This window comes from Drosophila willistoni (genome assembly GCF_018902025.1).
Source record: "Drosophila willistoni isolate 14030-0811.24 chromosome 2L unlocalized genomic scaffold, UCI_dwil_1.1 Seg196, whole genome shotgun sequence".
NCBI lineage: Eukaryota > Metazoa > Arthropoda > Insecta > Diptera > Drosophilidae > Drosophila > Drosophila willistoni.
This window is the reverse complement of record NW_025814048.1, coordinates 1294674-1311003: the sequence shown is the minus strand read 5'-3', so window position 1 is coordinate 1311003 and position 16330 is coordinate 1294674. Positions and strand designations below refer to the sequence as shown.

Below are 16330 nucleotides of genomic sequence, written 5' to 3'. Positions count from 1 at the left end.
GTTATTTATGTATATATATTTAGATAGGTACTTTATGTGTGATTTTGTTTAATGTGTGGGGTAATTTATGTGTGTGTGTGTGTGTGTTTTTCTTGGTGTTCTTCTGCAAATCTAACTAAAAATAGATTTTAAACAGGGTAAATCGTATAGTTCCCCTATATGATATGATTGCGATGCAACATAATTATAAAAATGCCTATAAATATGTTAGGATTTATTTTTTTGGGTTTTTCCTCTCTTTTGTCGTGCTATCTGAAAATTCGTTTCAATCTCTTGCAACAGTTTTAAAAAATAATAAAAATATGTTTTTTTTTTGTTGTCTCTTTGGTTCCTGTAACTAAGTAATAAATTATAAATACTTTACAGTAAGTATTATGTATATATATGTCCTATATAAAATATACCTATGTATATATATATATATGTATATATGTGTGTGTTTGTGAGAGGGTGTATGGGTCAAAAGGTAGAAAAAGGGTAGCTTGCCCCCTGAAGTAGGCAAGCAATTCATGTTTTTGGAAACTGAAGCTACTTTTGAGGTCAACTGTACCTTCAAAAACTTGTCTATAAATAGAATCATTTTCTAAATACCAAAAATGTCTTTGTAATATTCAACAAATGAATCCTTCGACTGCCCATTGCCTACTTTTAGGAACAAGTTTGCCCCATATCATATTCCTAGATTCTCCACTACTCGTGACTGTTTGTATATTGCTTAACCAATCAAAATAAAGCAATGCACACATTAAGCAATCAATATTGCAGGCCAATGTCCAAGATATGTTTGCGGTTATTTGTTTTTTATCCTTGATTCGATCCTTCTTAGTTTCCTCTGTTCTTTTTTTTTTCATTTGTGTGTGTGTGTTTCTTTTACCTTATGTGTGAGTGAGTGAATTTTCATATTTTGTTGTTTGGTATTGCGAGTATTGATTCTGATTGATCCTGGTGTTGATCTATATGATTATATATAGTTTACTGCGCAAACGGATTGTGCGCATTGGCTCCAGGGATATCCAGATTGCCGCCAGTGGTTTGGTAGGTACCATATGGTCCGCCATTGGGATTCATTTCATTGAGACGAGAGTTGGATAGAGCTCGTGGTATGGGATTACTGGGCACACCATGGGGTGCCAAGTGGGAAGTTTCCTCAGCCACCTGAAGAGCGGACAAGTTAGTCGACATGAATTTAATTTGATTTGTTTGGCACTCACCTGATGTGGATCCTCAGTGACTGGTATTTCCGATATAAATCCTTGCTCCTTGCGATAGAAGTTGACGAAGATGAAGAAGCCGAGCACAAAGAGACAAACAATACCATACCAACGGAAGGTAGCAGTAGTACCGTAATAGGTGACAAACATACCGCCAATAATGGCACCACAGCCGCGTCCCAAACCATGATGGATGCCCTGGAGCACACCCTGAGCCGAGGCACGCAAATGCTTGGGCGTGTTGTGGGCAATATACGAACAGGAGGCTGCCCAGACGGCGGCATGAGTGATGCCCTGCATCAATTCGAAGGGCAATACCATCCAGGGATTCGTCAGATACGAAATGTACAAGAAGCGCAACACATTGCCAATTAGACCCAGACACAAGACCTTGACATGACCAATTTGGGTAATCAGACGGAAGCTAAAGAAGTAGGCAAATATCTCGGACACATGATTGATCACAGAGGCCACACCGAAGAGAGTGGGCGTGCCGCCGTAGTCCTGCAAATGCCAGAACAGGAAGGTGAATATCAGACCAATGCCAAAGCCCATGAACCAGGCCACAAACAGAAATGAGGCCGTTTTCAGATCCTTGAAATGAGTCAACACCGTCATCCATTCGGGCAATTCCTTGGCCGTCTGGGCAAACACTTTCGACTCGGCTCCGATATGAGGCTGCGGCTGATGGCCAGCGGCCAAGAAGCTACTAACACCCCCCGCACAGGCACCTGAAGCGGCGCTGCCGCTACCCACAGCCAGTGATGGTAAATTGAGTTGAGCGGCCAATTGATTCATTGACTCCTCCTCGGCCTTCTTGTTGGGATCCACAAACTGCGACGAGGCCTGCTGCTGATTCTCATCGATGGGATCGTATTTGAAAGTGATTTTCGAGGCCGAAATTATGGCACAAGTCATCAGCACGGAGAATATGGAGAAGCATATGTTGTAGTTCTTTTCCTTGTTGCCGGCTCCACACGGATGATTCGAGAACGAGGTGGAATGATCCAAGGCAATGCCCACCAAAAACATGGATATGCCCCAACCCAAGGAGCCAAACATTCGCTGATGTCCATATTTATCGGCATCCTCTCCAAGCAGGGTAATAACCGCCGAGTCCGCCAAAGTAATGGCCGGAGCACTGAAGAATTCACCAATTAGAATAACCAACAGCAGCAGAAAGAAAGCTTTTTGTATGTCCTGCGAAAAAAACAGAGTTTTAATTCCAAGATCAAGAGATTCTAATTTCATTTCCCTTACCGGAGTGCGATAGACCATTGAACTGAAGATGGGTGTTACATAATCCCGATGATATTTATTATCATAATTGCTGACAAAGTTAATGTGCACGGGGGAAATTCCTGCATCAATAGTTGGCAGAAGAATCGATCTCTTGCTACGACTATGAGACGCTTCAGCCTCCTCCAGAGCCTCCTCGGCCGGCATTGTTCCCTGATCGAGTTCATAGCTACTAATGGCCGAGAGATCACGCTTTGTCCGAGTATAGGTTAGCACGTAGCTCGTGGCATTGTGTTGTTCAATGCAATTGATAGCCTCGGGACGGATAAAACTCAACGGAATGGTAAAGAGTACCCAGCAGGCCAATGAGGCGAGCAACAATTTCTTGCCCTGACGACAACGATCCGCATAAGAGCCCCAAAATGGAGCCGAAAGGAACTCAACAAACGGACGCATGCCCACAAGGATGCCGCATTGTCCCGGATTCATGCCCATCTGCTTGAAGTAGACACCCATCAGAGGAAATAGCGAACCAAAGGCCGCATAGAAAAAGAAATAGAAACTCTTGACGGGAATGAGCTCTCGCTCTGTGCTGGCACCGAAAAACATTTCCAAAATGTCCGAATGACCGCGTACTTTGTGCGTTGATTCCTTAGCCTCGGGATACCTGAGCAAACCAAAACGATAAGTTATCAAAACCATTTTTTGGACATAAGTGTGATTGACTTACAAGTTGGGATCCACTTCTCCACTGGCCTCAACATCTACACGAGGACGGGCGCCAGGTGGTCCATAGCCCGCTGCTGACTGCTGCTGCTGTTGCTGCTGATCGTAGTTGAAGCCACCTCCCTGATCATAGCCTGGGGCTGTTGACTGCTCATAGCCATAGCCAGGGCCTCCTCCCTGCTGTCCATAACCAGCATTTGAGGCTGGTGCGCCAAAGGGATTGGCAGCACCACCACCACCACCGCCAGCACCCGTATTATAGGGATTCATTTTGTGTTATTAGGACTTTGAACTGTCTTCGTCTGTTGTCGGTTGTGGCCTTTCCTTTTGTCTAATGTTTCCTTTGCCTCAGTTATTACTCGCCTGGCTGGCCACCTTCTCGTTCACTGTTTCCGCTTTCAGCTGACACTTCCTCCTCCTGTTTCCTGCTGCTGCTTTTAGTCTCTCACTCACATTTACAACATCATCTGCAGCGTCATCATCATCATCATCATCTCTATAGCCATTAAGCAGCTGTGAATAGACAATGATAGCAATTCAGACAACAGGCGAAATGTTCATCAAGTGGAAACTAGGTCAAATTACTTGTATCCAAAACAATAGAAAGGCTTTTAAATTGGTTTTTGAAACGAAAAAAAACCTGTTGAAAAGGATTAATCAAAATATTCTTTAGTCGCACCTATAAGTATGCTATGACTAATTCTAAAACGCTTTGCTTTAAGTCTTTATCTTTATCTTCTTTTTTTCCACATTGTAAATAGAACAATCTTCTTATTATTCTGAGATAACTGTCAACTTGCGATTTCCTTTTGACATTTCCCATAGGCCATAAACAATTTTCCCACTTGGCTTGGCCAAAATGGTGAGACGAAAACAAGTGCACAACTTAAAACTGAGCCAAAGAGCAAGTTTTATTCTGAGTGAGGTCCAAGTGAGCGGATGAGCTTTGAGCGCTACATTCAGTTGAGCGTATGAGTGAATTTTGGGAAGCATTCCGTTTGCTGGCTCTTCTTCTTTCTCTTTATCACACATACGCACAGTTGGCCCATTACAAAATCTAGGTAAATGGGTATGTATATATGTATGTATGTATGTATATGTAACTTTTTGTGTGGGCTTACATGTATGTATGTCTGTGTGAGTGGGTAGTTCGTATATAGAACAGACTTGTTGTTGTAATATGAAAAAAAAACAAAACTTAAAAAGGAAATCATATTTTAAAAATTATGTTGACTAAATTTTAAAGTATTTAATTTAAGTAAATTCAATATTTTTTAATGCATATTGATTTAAGTTGCAAACATAAATCTATTGCAATTTTGAAGGTCTTTGCCAAGTTATACAACAGATAACATTTTGGAATGATTTTTTATTCTCAAGACCATTTCGCACGTGTAGACACAAATTTTCTTTCGCACACTTTGTTGAAGGCCAAAGCCAGAGACACTTAAGACGACACACACACACACACACACACACATACAGGCACTCGCATATTTTCGTTGTTTTCCTTAAAGTTTTCTTATCTCTCTCAATTTAAAGTAAAATATGCAAATTCTTGCTTACACATTTAATTGCATCTAGACTAACTTTGCTTTGTGACCAATTAAATTTTATTTATTTATTTTATATATTTTTCGCGTTGAAATCTGTTTTTTTTTCTTTTTTTTTTGTGTTACGTGCGTAATCGATAAGCAAAAAGTTTTTCTTTCTATACGTCTTGCCTCTACACAAGCATTTGACAGACACAGAATTTTCCCCAAAACCCAAAACCAAAGCCAAGAACGAGAGGGTGGGTGGTGGATGGCTGGAGGGGAAATGGACAAACTGAAAAAGAGTCAACAAAATTACGCTCAAAAGCGGAAAAGCTCGCTCAAGCGCGTTTCATATATGTACGTTTCAACCTAATGAGATTTGACACGACCAGCAGCATGGACAAAGAGAAAGAGGAAGCTGACAGCTAAGGCGCCAAAAATTCAAATTAAACTGATTAAATACAAATTTGAAGCATTTCGACTCGACCAATCATTATTCATAGCCTAAATTCAGGGATTTTTTTTTATTTTGAAAGTAAGTAGAAATATTTTAAACCATTTTTAGAATGCAATGTATATTACATTCTTGATTTTAAAAGATAAAAGCTTTTGAATCGTGTTTCAAATCAAGTGCAGATCAAGTAAAATTTTTTTAACAACCTTCAATAGGAGTCTCTGTATCTAAAATGTACTTTAAATCACTTGAGCAGCGCTTCACCAAAGGCAAATCTCCTCTTCTACTTAGTCATGTTATTAAAATAAAATTATAGTTACTTAAGAGAAATATTCAGCAAAACTGTAGCGACTATTAAGAGACACAGATTATAGCTGATAAGCTACTACTAAAGAGTGTACAAATACATATGCGAAACAGTTTTTCCAAGAAAAACCATCTCTGTTTACAATTTGCTCTGGCCAGGCCAGAAAAATCCCCTCCAGTGTGAAGTACTTTATGCAAACCACATTTTAATTAGGTAAAACATGTTTACTTTTCCTGTTGTACGTGCCAATCCATTGATAACAGCTCGGCGCCTATAAAAGCTTGACTTTATAATCGATCACGTATCAATCAACATTCGTTACTCAAAGGGAAAGCAACATGAAGTTCTCCATCATCTTTGCGGTCTTCCTAGCCATCTGCTGTGCTCTGGCTGTGGCTACGCCTGGCAAGCCGAGACCTTACAGCCCACGTCCAACATCCCATCCACGTCCAATTCGTGTGCGTCGGGATATCAATCTTCCATTGGAACAGGGCCAGCAGATCAATTAAATTGAATCAAATGGAATATATTCCTAATCATGTACACAATATATTTTCATACAAAATAAAATGATGTGTATATAGCTGCAATTTGGGTTTAGGTTGTTTCATTCAAAATAATAAAATGTGAATATTAGGTTATCGCTCTTTAAGTAGACTAAAATTAGATTAAATTCAACTGATTTATACAACATTTTGCGTTCTTATTTTTGTACTCACATGTTCATTGATAGCTATAAAAGCATGACTTTATATTTAGATGTGTATTTATTTACTTTGGTCGCTCAAGCAGAAGTTATCATGAGGTTCTTTACTGTTTTTCTCATTATTTGCAAAATATAATATTTTCATTCGGAGCAGTTGCAGAAGATCAACAACTAAATGAAATATGGAAATTGTGAAGTAAAGTTTTATGAAGGTTATCGAATGAATTCGATACACTTTAGGCAACTTCCAATTAAAAACAGAGATAGTCCCTTCATTTGTGATGCAATTGATCACTATTTTATGCTTGTATTAATAACACAGCAAAAGTATATCGGTTACATGAACCTTTGCTACTGTTGTTTACTAATATTATTATCTTTGTCATCAGCTCTAGTTCTTGAAAAAGTACTGGTACAGGTAATTTTGTTTGTAAAAAGTTTTGATGTAAAAAGCATAAAAGCCTTAAATCCCCTTTTTATTATTTTTGGGTTGGATCAATGAACGATTGTTCTATCTTACGACGTAAGACAATGACACCTTAAATAACTTCTTTACGATTTTTTAATGCCTGATAGTATGCCCCAGATCTAAAAATAAAAAAAACCTTGTATTAAATTTATTAAATTTACTTCATTAGGCTATCAAATTGCAATCTTAAGTCACTATTTGAATTTTGAATAATGATTGTAATATCTCACAATATTTCGAAAGTGCCGTATAGAGCCAATTTGATTTGTAATATTAAAAAATATCATACTATTCAAGCGACAATAGACTAAAAGCTCCCTCAAATAAAAATAGTTAATAGAACAGTCATTTAAAGTGGCAAAAGTTGTTTAACAAAAAGCAAAAAATTAAATTGGTTTTTTATAGTTAAGGGTTACATCATGAAGACTTCATTTAAAAAATTGTCCAATTTTAAAAGGTCGATTAAAACAAAACCTTTTAATGGCGATTTAAATAAATACATAAAAGTACTTGCTTAATTACCTGATCCAAACACTTAAATGGTTGTTTGTTGTTTTATATCTTTTAAATATTGAGCATTTCAGTCAAATTTTCAATACCTTTCGTTATTTTCAGTGTAAACTTTCCGTTGACATTCACAGTTTCGCTTTTTGGCGCTCTCATTTCGCTTGGCTTGCTCTGCTCCTGCGCACAAATCGAATTCAATTAGAGTTGCCAAAAGGGAAACTTCACTCGAAGCAGGAGAAACTTGAGTTGGGCTCTCTTTGGCTCATTTTGCAGCTGGCTGAGCTCTCCACTCATCGGCAAAGGATTCGCCTCTACTCATATTGATAAAACGTGACAAGTGTAAAAACGGAGAAGTGCTAATAACTGTCAATTTTGTGTCCTGCGCAAGATGTTCAAGTGTTTCAGTGCTCATCTCATCTCAAGGCAGAAACGGAAATGGGTGGTCCGATTAACTATAAGAAGAAGGGGACGATGCGCTAAGAATTTCTATGGCAAAGAGGAGAAGGCGAAAGGAGGCCAAATCAACAAGTGTCCTGAAATGGAGGTCAAATTGGGTGGCGTTGGGTTGGACTGTCTACCGAATTCCAAGTTAGGTCATCTTACAGACTCTCTCACAGTAAATCACCACTTGAAATATGATACGGGGAATTCCATTGACTCTAAGCTGATAAGACAGATGCATCGTCGTTTTCTGTAAATCACCACAACTTCGAGTAGGTGCTTCCCCATAGCGAAATGCTTTTCGTAGTAGGTATATAAAAGCCGATTCTTATCCCATATCGACATCAGTAGCAATCTCAAGCTAAAACCACAAGCATTATGCAAAACGGAAGCGTTCTAATCTTGGCCTGCCTTTTGGCACTTTTTGCTGTAGCCATTGAGGCACAACGTTTCCAAACTCTTCCATATTATCCTAAACCAACACGTTCCCCACCAATCTATCGTGTGCGTCGTCAAGTTTTGGGTGGTTCAGTGGCTTCAAATCCAAATGGAGGAGCCGATGCACGTGTCAGTCTCACCAAGGCCTTTGGCAATCCCAAACACAATGTGGCTGGTCAAGTATTCGCCGCTGGCAATACCAAAGGTGGTCCCGTAACAACCGGTGGCACTTTGGCCTACAATAAGTAAGTTTAATAAAAAATATAATAGATAATTTTAATAATTACCTTTTATCCGGTTTAGTCATGGCCATGGTTTCGATCTCACCAAGACCCATACTCCTGGCGTTCAATCGAGCTTCCAGCAGTCGGCTCATGCCAATCTCTTCAACAAAGGTAAACACAATGTGGATGCCAAGGTCTTTGCCTCACAAAATCAACTAGCCAATGGCCTGAAGTTCCAACGTAATGGCTTTGGAGTGGATTATTCCCATGCCAATGGTCATGGCGCCAGTCTTACTCAGAGCAATATTCCCGGCTTGGGTCGTCAGTTGGGCTTGGATGGACGTGCCAATCTATGGTCATCTCAGAATCGCAATACCCATCTCGACTTGACGGGTGGAGCCAGCAAATGGACAAGTGGACCACTCAGGGGTCAATCTAATTTCAACGCCGGTTTAGGTCTTACCCATCATTTTGGTTAATCTCAACGTTGAATTTATGCAAAAAAAAAAGCCAAAGTATTTATTTATCAATGAGTTAATAGAATAATCTAATGTCAGAAAATAAAATCAATCAAGCAAATTATTAAATTTCTTTTACTTTTTGGATACTTCAAATTAAATGATCACCAGAATTTTCATAAAATCATTTTCTTTACTATCAATTTGACTCTAAATATATTTAACGAAAGAAATTTGGTTTACAAATAAATTGTATTTATATTTACAGAAAACTACAGAAAGAGAAGAGCTGCCATTTATTTTGATTTAAATTTAGGTTTAATAAATTTTTTGCTTAAATCAAATGAATTTTTAAAATAAAATATTTTGTATTAAAGATGGGATAAAAAACTAAAACTCTATTTGGTTTTTTGTCAATCTGTGTTATTCTATATAGAGAATTTTCATTTATACAATTATAAATTGCCCAAATCGTTTATACTTGCTTTTTCCTTTTTCATGAAACGAACAAAAATACATTTCAAATTTTAACTTTTGAAATACATATTATAAAAAGATTTTATTGTTGCATATTTTAATGAATAATTGGTGGTTTGAGAATAGAACCAAACCGACCTCCTGCCGGGCGTATCTCGCTGTTTACCCTTTGTGAAACAAAAATATGTTAAATTTTGAATACATTAAACAAATATAAATATGTATATGTGACTCACGCATTCACACTGCTCCTTATTATAGGCGGCGGAAAGTAGGGAGGACTCGGAAAAGCCAAAGCCCCCATAATCCCCATCAAGACAAAGATTAGCGTTAGCAATTGCTGGGAGCGCATCTCGAAATCGGAACTGACTACTGCTGAGAGACAATCTGATGCTGGGGCTTATATAGCGATAAAGCTTTAGGTTGATTAGAAACAGAAAAGATCCCCGTTTTGTCTTATCGAGAATATAAATTAATTACATACAAATTTCTGTTTTTGCCACCATATAGGTTTTTTGTTTCTTATTTATTTTTTTGTTTACCTTTTTGTTTTTTTTTTTGTATTTATTAAGTAGTTAATTGAAAATTTTTGCTTATCATACCACGCACTCACGTAAACAATTCGATTCCGCATTGAATAATAAATTTTGCTTATGTGTTAGGTTTACATTTTTTGTAGTTACTGTTGTTATTGTTGTTTGCTATTAATTGCCACCGATGGATATTTTATTAGAAAAATCAGGATGAATAATCTATTTGTATATGGTTTGTGTGTGTGTGTGTGTCTATGTGGGGTGAGACTATTGGAAACACAAGAATAACCCAAAACGATAAAAAGAAAAATTACTTTTTATATATATAAAAAATCTGGAGAATTCCGTTGAAAGAATATCGGGATATGGAGGAGAGAGTAGATTATATAGCGAATTCTGTTGAAGATCAAAGGAGAATGTGAAGGAGTTGGGGAAAGAGTTTTTAAGAGTGTTTCTTCTGTTCTGTTTGGAAAAAGTATTTCTGTTTTACGATAGCTTCTTAGCCTTTTGATAGAGAGTGTCCACAACTTTTCCCATGCTTTGTATAGTCTCCAGAACACGTTCGTAGGTCTTATCAACTGGCATCTCTTCGAAGACTATGAGCACACCTTCACCTTGATCCAAAATGCCGCTGAATTTTTTATCCAGAATCATTTGTGATAACTTCTTTTCCACCTGCGGCATGGGCAATTGAATGCTCTCAGCCACATGGGTAACCTATGCAGACGTTTACAATTAGAAATAAAAGAATTGCGACTACTGGACTTGAGACTTACCTGCACACGGGAATATGGCTCAATGATCCGGCAAAGATTCTGCTCCAGCATGGTATCATAGAGCGTACCCAAATGTGCCTGCACAATTACATCCTCGGCCAGTTCTTTTTTGTATTCCTTCAATGCTGTCTGGAAATCAGCCAGAGAGCGTTTGTGTGAAGCTTCCGCTACCGCCTTCATGGCATCTACATCACGGCCGGAATAAGTGATTGCCTATAAATAAAAAAGTTATTTGAAATGAAAAATTCCACAAACTATGATTTTTTGTTATGTCTTACCAATTTACCGCTGACAATCTGATTGACATCATCGGATTGTCCCAACATGATCTTGCACAGCAACATGTATTTCAGTGAGGTCAAGGCCTTGACATTATCGACGCTATCGAAACCCTCGAAGGCCTCATAAAAATAAGAGAAGGCGGTCTTAAAGTCACGCTCATCAGCCGCATGCAGAATGCCCGATTGCAGATCGAGGGCGCCCTGCACCTTGGGTGGACAGTAGATGGCATTGGCCGTTGTGCGGGCAGAAGTCAGTGCAGCTCTGGCCTTGGGTAAATTGCTGAGTGCATGATAGGTCTTGCTTTCCAACAGTTGAACCTCCACCAATAGGTTTTTGTCATCCAGTTTTTTCAGTTCCCGCAGCAATTGCGAGCCCAAGGAGAGAGCATCTGTATACAAACCGGTGTCAAAGTACAAAGCGATGAGGCGTGCTTCCAAGGATTGCCGCAAGAAAGTACGTTTCTCTTGCTTGGCCCATTCGATACAGTCTTTACACAGTTGCACCTATACCAAAAACCGGAAATAGTTATTGCATAGAGTTATACAATGAGGAAATAAGCAAACTCACCTCAATGCCAGTGCCAGCATCCATGTCGAGAAACATATCGACCAATGCACGAACCAATTTCGCAGCCTTTGCCTTGCTAATGGAGCTTAAAAACGGACGCGTCACCTTGATCAGGTCAGCCAACTCTTTAGCCTTGCCCTCTTGTTTGTAGAGTTCACCCTGCTGTAGGATGCCCTGCTCTTTAATTCGTATGCGTTCCTCATCGTTTTCGGCTCCTTCCTGGTCGCGAACCAATTTATTGAGTAGAGTGTTGCTGTTGCTATTGTCCTCCTCGCGATTTACGCTAGACAAAGCCTGGGCCCGCTCGAAAAGTGTTGCTCCGGCCATCTTGCGACTTTGGAAAGAGTTTTCGTTTGGTGATGATAACCAGTTAAATTTTTTGACAAAACCGTTCAACTAAATGTGTGTTCGTCTCGTTCACTATGCGGCAATTCAGTTTCTCTTTCTTTTTCTATGCCTATTGTGTGTAATTACTGCGTATTTGGGTGTTTTTATCTAGAGTTTTCTCACTTTTTTTCGGTCGTTGTAAGCGCCAGTCACGATTAGAGCTGGCAATCTTTTCGATTCACCGTCTATCGATAATTTATCGTAAGTATGAGTGAAATAAAATATCGAATAGTCGAATAACGTCTCCAGTGTCTTTCTCTAGCTGATTCATCAGCTGTTTATGCCAGAAATAGTGGCATCCACTGCTTGCCCAGTATTTCCAGCAGGTGTTGTTTTTTAACAAAAAAATAAATAAAATAAATAAAATGGGCGAAGAAACGAGCAATTCTACGCAAAGCAAAACTCGGACTAAAACTACAAGACCTAAGGCTGTCCACCAATGGACGGTAACCGATGTACTTAAATGGTATCGACGGCACTGTGGTGAATACATTAAATACGAGACCCTCTTTGCCAAGGTAAAGAAACCAAAGTAAATACCTGTTTTGATCCCGTTCGGTAGGCTTAGGCTTGGGAAGCAGATCTGCCATTTCCTCCAAAAAAGATTCTTTAACTGAAAAACAAAAAAAAAATGAATACTTCTGTGGAATTAAATATTGAAATTTCGCTCAAACAACATTTTAACAATTGCCTACTTAAATTCTTAATTTCAGCACGATATCACAGGACGCGCTCTGCTACGGATTACGGACACATCCTTACAGAGGATGGGTGTGACGGACAATCGAGATCGGGAGGCTATTTGGCGAGAGATCGTAAAACAGCGACTTAAGACAGATATTATGGAAATACGTGATATGGAACGTCTTAATATATAGTATTGAATCCTTGCTAGCATAAATTATACTATAAGATCTAGGATTGAATTTGTTTGTAGTTAAAATGTTTAGATTAAGTTTGTGCATAAATGAATATGCTAAAGTTATCCAAACGGAGTTTACCATTATCAATTGTGCAATTAGGATTTGCGATAGGACTTAAGTAATCCTTGATCTTCTGGGGTCCTTTCTCTAAAAGATTTCTACATTATTTAAATCGGGGAATCCCTTTGGAATTAATATTAATCATGGTAGAATTAATATTGTTGACTTGATTAATTTAGAACTGAAATTGTTAGACAGTTTTATTTTATACAGCGTGGAATTTCAAAAATTTAAATGGCGGGCAAGAATATCATTCGTTTCACTTCTACAGGAGATCACTTTGAGAATATTTCTTATAATATCATTCAGTTGAAAGTCGACTAGTTTTGGTAATGCAGTTGAGCTTAAGCTTCCTTTTCCAGTTTGGGCGTAATCAATTGGACATCATTATCCAAGGTTGATGGCTTGGCTGTAGTTGCTGTAGCGTTGGATGACGTCGCCGCTATAACCTTGGGCAACGAATTCGATGCGAGTATATGGGGCATGGCCATTGTGGTGCCATTTGTCATGGGCAGAGCTGTGGTAAAGAGTAACTTGGGTGGCTGCAAACGCTGTGCTGTTCCGCCATTGCCTGAGACTATAAATTGCTGCTGCGTTGGAGCAGCTGTCGGACCAGCATTACTTGTCGCCGTGGCAGATCCTCCAGATTGCAAGAGATTTGGCAATAGTGTTAGCAAGCGATCACCCATTGATTTTTCCCAATCCAGGCGTTCGCGTTCCAATGATAGACGATTATGTTGAATCTCATTGGCTTCGTTTTGAGCATTGAGCAGCTGTCGCAAAAGAATTCTCATAGCTGAAAGAGAAGAGATTTCCCTAGATTAATAGATGGTTCACCTAAAGGAGAAGTTATAGGGACTCACTTGTCATGTGACGCTTGGATTGCTGATCATCACGTGCCCTATCCTGTGCACGACGCTTATCATCCTTTTCCAATTGTTGCTGCTGTTGTATTTGTTGTTGCTGCTGTTGTTGCTGTTCTTGTTGAAAATTCTGTTGCTGCAATTGTTTCTGCTGCTGTTGCTGTTGTTGCTGCTGCTGCTGTTGGACCTGAGCAGCCGCCGCCGCCTGGGCTGTGGCTAAGGGTAGCGAGGCCGAAGATTTGCCCACCGCTGCCACAGCGGCTGCGGCTTTTGCTTGATCTGCATTGACCAGGACGAATTTGACTCCCCCCGGTGCAGTAGCCATTAGACCAGGATTACCTGTCGGAGCACCGGCAGCGGGAGCAGTTCCGCTAATCATTAGGCGGGCCCCCTGATTGATGGCACTTTGTAGAATTTGCAACTGAGGAGCCCCCGCCTTGGCTTGACTGATGAGAGCGTTGGCAGCATTGTTGGCAGTAGGCGCCGCTCCAGGGATTTTGGGCTGCATGAGGAAATTAGTGGGCACCAGTGAAATTTTCCCAGGTTGTAACTTTCCGGCAGTCGTTGAATTGCTGGCCGTGGTCAAGGTGCAACTGGCTGTAGTCGTAATGCTGCTGGCCGGAATGATATTGGCTGATGTAAATGGACTCTTGGTCTGCAATTGCAACATGTCCACCAATGTGGGCATAGTGGCAGCGGGTTGTGGTGCTACTGCCACTGGAGAAGTCGAAGATCTCTCGTCGGCGGCATCCACATCAATAGGTTCCTCCTTGGTCAGGGGCAGGAGCAAACAATCATCGTCCTCCTCCTCCACCTCTGGCTCGGTTGGAATTGGTGGAGGAGCAGGTGCAGATGTTGTGTCTGGTTTTATTTCTTGTCCCGGTTCAGTCTTAATGCTGGGTGGACAATTTAAAGCCTCTCCCATATCCACATCTGTGGCTATTGGTGAAAGTTTCCGACGCTTGACACCCAACGTTGTATTATCTTCCCTGGACACACCTCCCACTTCGCCATTTCCGGTGCCATTGATATCAACATCTAGCTGCTCCTGTTCTGTATCGTCCTCTCGCCGAGGAACTGGGTCTTTAGTTTTGTGAACCAAAGCGGACAACAGCATGTCATCCTCTTCGGTATCGCTCTCGGATAGCTCCTCACCATTCTCTATGCGTCGCTTTCGACGCTCAGCATGCTCTTCCAGTGCCTGTTCCAGCTGATATTTCAATGATGGTGCCGGCACCTCATTGGGACGCACACTAAAGATGGGCCGCGTCATGATGGCATCCATTTCGGCAAAGTGTTTCCAACTTGGCTCCGTATCGGCACCCAAGCCACCGCATTCCTTGTCCTTTTTCAGGCGATTGTAGAAACACTTCAGATTCTTGATTCTGGTGGTTATTTCCTCCGGTGACCTGTGATAACCATATTCCTGCATTTTGGCCGCCAATTGACAGATCACCGCATGCTTTTTATGAGTGGTAATGAGAGTTCGTTGCAATTTGGGATCACCCCACAATTGGATGAGTAGCTTGGTCTCATCCGTATCGAAATTCGGATTACGGCCAACAAAGCTGTGCTTTTTGATAGTGGCATTGGACAACCCGGACGTGGGATTGATGTGGCTGTTGTTCAATGGAGGGACAGCTTGGTTATTACTGTTGTTGTTGTTGTTGCTAGTATTGGCAGTAGTGGTGCTACTGCTACTGCTGGAGGTGGTGGTTGTATTGGCAAAGGATGATGAGACACTATTTGCTCCAAAGGCAGCCGCTGCCGCATCGGAGCGTCGTTTCTTAATGCGCGCACTCGACTTGAGACTCATCCTGGGGGGTTGTTAAAAGATATTGCACGAAATTTAATAAATTTTATAATCCAAATAATCAATACAGAAAATGTAAGCCAATTTTTTTTCTTTTGAGGCACTGCCTCCGCGCTGGTCCTGTTCACAACAACAATTAAACGCTGGGCACAGACAAGTGAAAACGAAGAGGATGGCTGATTACGACGAGGACCAACGGCGCAACTCCGCAGGCAACCAGGCGAAATCAACCCCTAAGCGAATACCTCAAATACTTCCCCCCCTTAACCGGGTGTGCTCGGGTTGTTGTTTAAGGCTAAGCCAAATGCATTTTACCACCCAATTGCAGTAGTGCGCATGTCAATCTCTCCCTCTGTCTCTCTCGGCTGGATAGTGTGTTCCAATTGCAATTGTCATGCGCAGACTCATTTATTATTGATTTATTACCAACGTTTAGCCACTTCCTCTTAATTTTTATTTCATTAGTTTCCATAGACAGTTTTCCTTTTCACTTTCATTTCTCTGTCACTCTTGATTTTCCAGAGAACTTATATGTCAAACTGGCCTAAGCTCGTGAACAGGACATTGACATGAGATCTGCGCTTAACACTTTGCAGGACATGCGCGGTGAGAGACCTTAATAGGGTGAGACTGGTCCTAGGACAATTCGTATATAAAAGTGCAAGCGAGATGGCAGAGGAAAAAAGTAAAGTGAGTTGCGAGTCGGCGCACTAAAGTGCTGGGGGTGGAAACGAAGCAGCAGGCTTTGGCTTGGTCGTTCCGGGACCACCCAAGATTGTATAAATGTGCAAAACCGTTAAATCAAAAGAACTTACTCTGCAACATTTTTGTAGCAATTTATGAACCGTTAAATATCTCGATAGCAACTACTTGCATATCGGTTTCAAAATATTTTCGATAACTGTGGTCACTTTCGATACATGATTGATTTTTT

The 16330-nt window shown here is 40.4% G+C and overlaps 6 protein-coding genes across 6 annotated transcripts; 3 read left to right on the top strand and 3 right to left on the bottom strand.

Moving 5' to 3' along the window:
• Positions 1-406: 406 nt before the first annotated feature.
• Positions 407-3683, bottom strand: LOC6639883 (major facilitator superfamily domain-containing protein 6). Its single transcript, XM_002062737.4, has 4 exons — positions 3181-3683; positions 2472-3117; positions 1212-2411; positions 407-1155 (listed from the first exon to the last, which is right to left on the bottom strand). Exons 1-4 carry the CDS (start codon positions 3444-3446, stop codon positions 973-975), a joined length of 2295 nt encoding a protein of 764 aa, XP_002062773.1. The 5' UTR covers positions 3447-3683; the 3' UTR covers positions 407-972.
• Positions 3684-5793: 2110 nt separating this feature from the next.
• Positions 5794-6062, top strand: LOC6639884 (drosocin). Its single transcript, XM_002062738.4, has one exon. The coding sequence runs from the start codon at positions 5811-5813 to the stop codon at positions 5979-5981; it is 171 nt and encodes a 56-aa protein (XP_002062774.1). The 5' UTR covers positions 5794-5810; the 3' UTR covers positions 5982-6062.
• A 1896-nt stretch (positions 6063-7958) lies between these two features.
• Positions 7959-8839, top strand: LOC6639885 (attacin-B). Its single transcript, XM_002062739.3, has 2 exons — positions 7959-8278; positions 8337-8839. Exons 1-2 carry the CDS (start codon positions 7974-7976, stop codon positions 8734-8736), a joined length of 705 nt encoding a protein of 234 aa, XP_002062775.1. The 5' UTR covers positions 7959-7973; the 3' UTR covers positions 8737-8839.
• A 401-nt stretch (positions 8840-9240) lies between these two features.
• On the bottom strand, positions 9241-12343 carry LOC6639770 (26S proteasome non-ATPase regulatory subunit 11). The gene is made up of 6 exons (XM_002062740.4): positions 12278-12343; positions 11351-11684; positions 10780-11286; positions 10502-10714; positions 9429-10442; positions 9241-9359 (listed from the first exon to the last, which is right to left on the bottom strand). Exons 1-5 carry the CDS (start codon positions 12325-12327, stop codon positions 10212-10214), a joined length of 1335 nt encoding a protein of 444 aa, XP_002062776.2. The 5' UTR covers positions 12328-12343; the 3' UTR covers positions 9241-9359; positions 9429-10211.
• LOC6639771 (protein aveugle) lies at positions 12018-12722 on the top strand. The gene is made up of 2 exons (XM_002062741.3): positions 12018-12255; positions 12451-12722. Exons 1-2 carry the CDS (start codon positions 12103-12105, stop codon positions 12613-12615), a joined length of 318 nt encoding a protein of 105 aa, XP_002062777.1. The 5' UTR covers positions 12018-12102; the 3' UTR covers positions 12616-12722.
• A 168-nt stretch (positions 12723-12890) lies between these two features.
• On the bottom strand, positions 12891-16310 carry LOC6639772 (AF4/FMR2 family member lilli). The gene is made up of 2 exons (XM_002062742.4): positions 13584-16310; positions 12891-13516 (listed from the first exon to the last, which is right to left on the bottom strand). Exons 1-2 carry the CDS (start codon positions 15397-15399, stop codon positions 13065-13067), a joined length of 2268 nt encoding a protein of 755 aa, XP_002062778.2. The 5' UTR covers positions 15400-16310; the 3' UTR covers positions 12891-13064.
• Positions 16311-16330: the final 20 nt, after the last annotated feature.

Excerpts from the sequence above, each read along its gene's own strand:
- LOC6639883 (XM_002062737.4), bottom strand. The coding sequence starts at position 3,446 with ATGAATCCCTATAATACGGGTGCTGGCGGTGGTGGTGGTGGTGCTGCC. Across the intron at positions 3,118-3,180 it reads GGAGAAGTGGATCCCAACTT|GTATCCCGAGGCTAAGGAAT; the intron begins GTAAGTCAATCA and ends TGGTTTGCTCAG. Across the intron at positions 1,156-1,211 it reads TCACTGAGGATCCACATCAG|GTGGCTGAGGAAACTTCCCA; the intron begins GTGAGTGCCAAA and ends TCCGCTCTTCAG.
- LOC6639884 (XM_002062738.4), top strand. The coding sequence starts at position 5,811 with ATGAAGTTCTCCATCATCTTTGCGGTCTTCCTAGCCATCTGCTGTGCT.
- LOC6639885 (XM_002062739.3), top strand. The coding sequence starts at position 7,974 with ATGCAAAACGGAAGCGTTCTAATCTTGGCCTGCCTTTTGGCACTTTTT. Across the intron at positions 8,279-8,336 it reads GGCACTTTGGCCTACAATAA|TCATGGCCATGGTTTCGATC; the intron begins GTAAGTTTAATA and ends TATCCGGTTTAG.
- LOC6639771 (XM_002062741.3), top strand. The coding sequence starts at position 12,103 with ATGGGCGAAGAAACGAGCAATTCTACGCAAAGCAAAACTCGGACTAAA. Across the intron at positions 12,256-12,450 it reads ACGAGACCCTCTTTGCCAAG|CACGATATCACAGGACGCGC; the intron begins GTAAAGAAACCA and ends TCTTAATTTCAG.
- LOC6639770 (XM_002062740.4), bottom strand. The coding sequence starts at position 12,327 with ATGGCAGATCTGCTTCCCAAGCCTAAGCCTACCGAACGGGATCAAAAC. Across the intron at positions 11,685-12,277 it reads ACCGAACGGGATCAAAACAG|TCGCAAGATGGCCGGAGCAA; the intron begins GTATTTACTTTG and ends CTCTTTCCAAAG. Across the intron at positions 11,287-11,350 it reads ATGCTGGCACTGGCATTGAG|GTGCAACTGTGTAAAGACTG; the intron begins GTGAGTTTGCTT and ends TTTTTGGTATAG.
- LOC6639772 (XM_002062742.4), bottom strand. The coding sequence starts at position 15,399 with ATGAGTCTCAAGTCGAGTGCGCGCATTAAGAAACGACGCTCCGATGCG. Across the intron at positions 13,517-13,583 it reads ATCCAAGCGTCACATGACAA|CTATGAGAATTCTTTTGCGA; the intron begins GTGAGTCCCTAT and ends CTTCTCTTTCAG.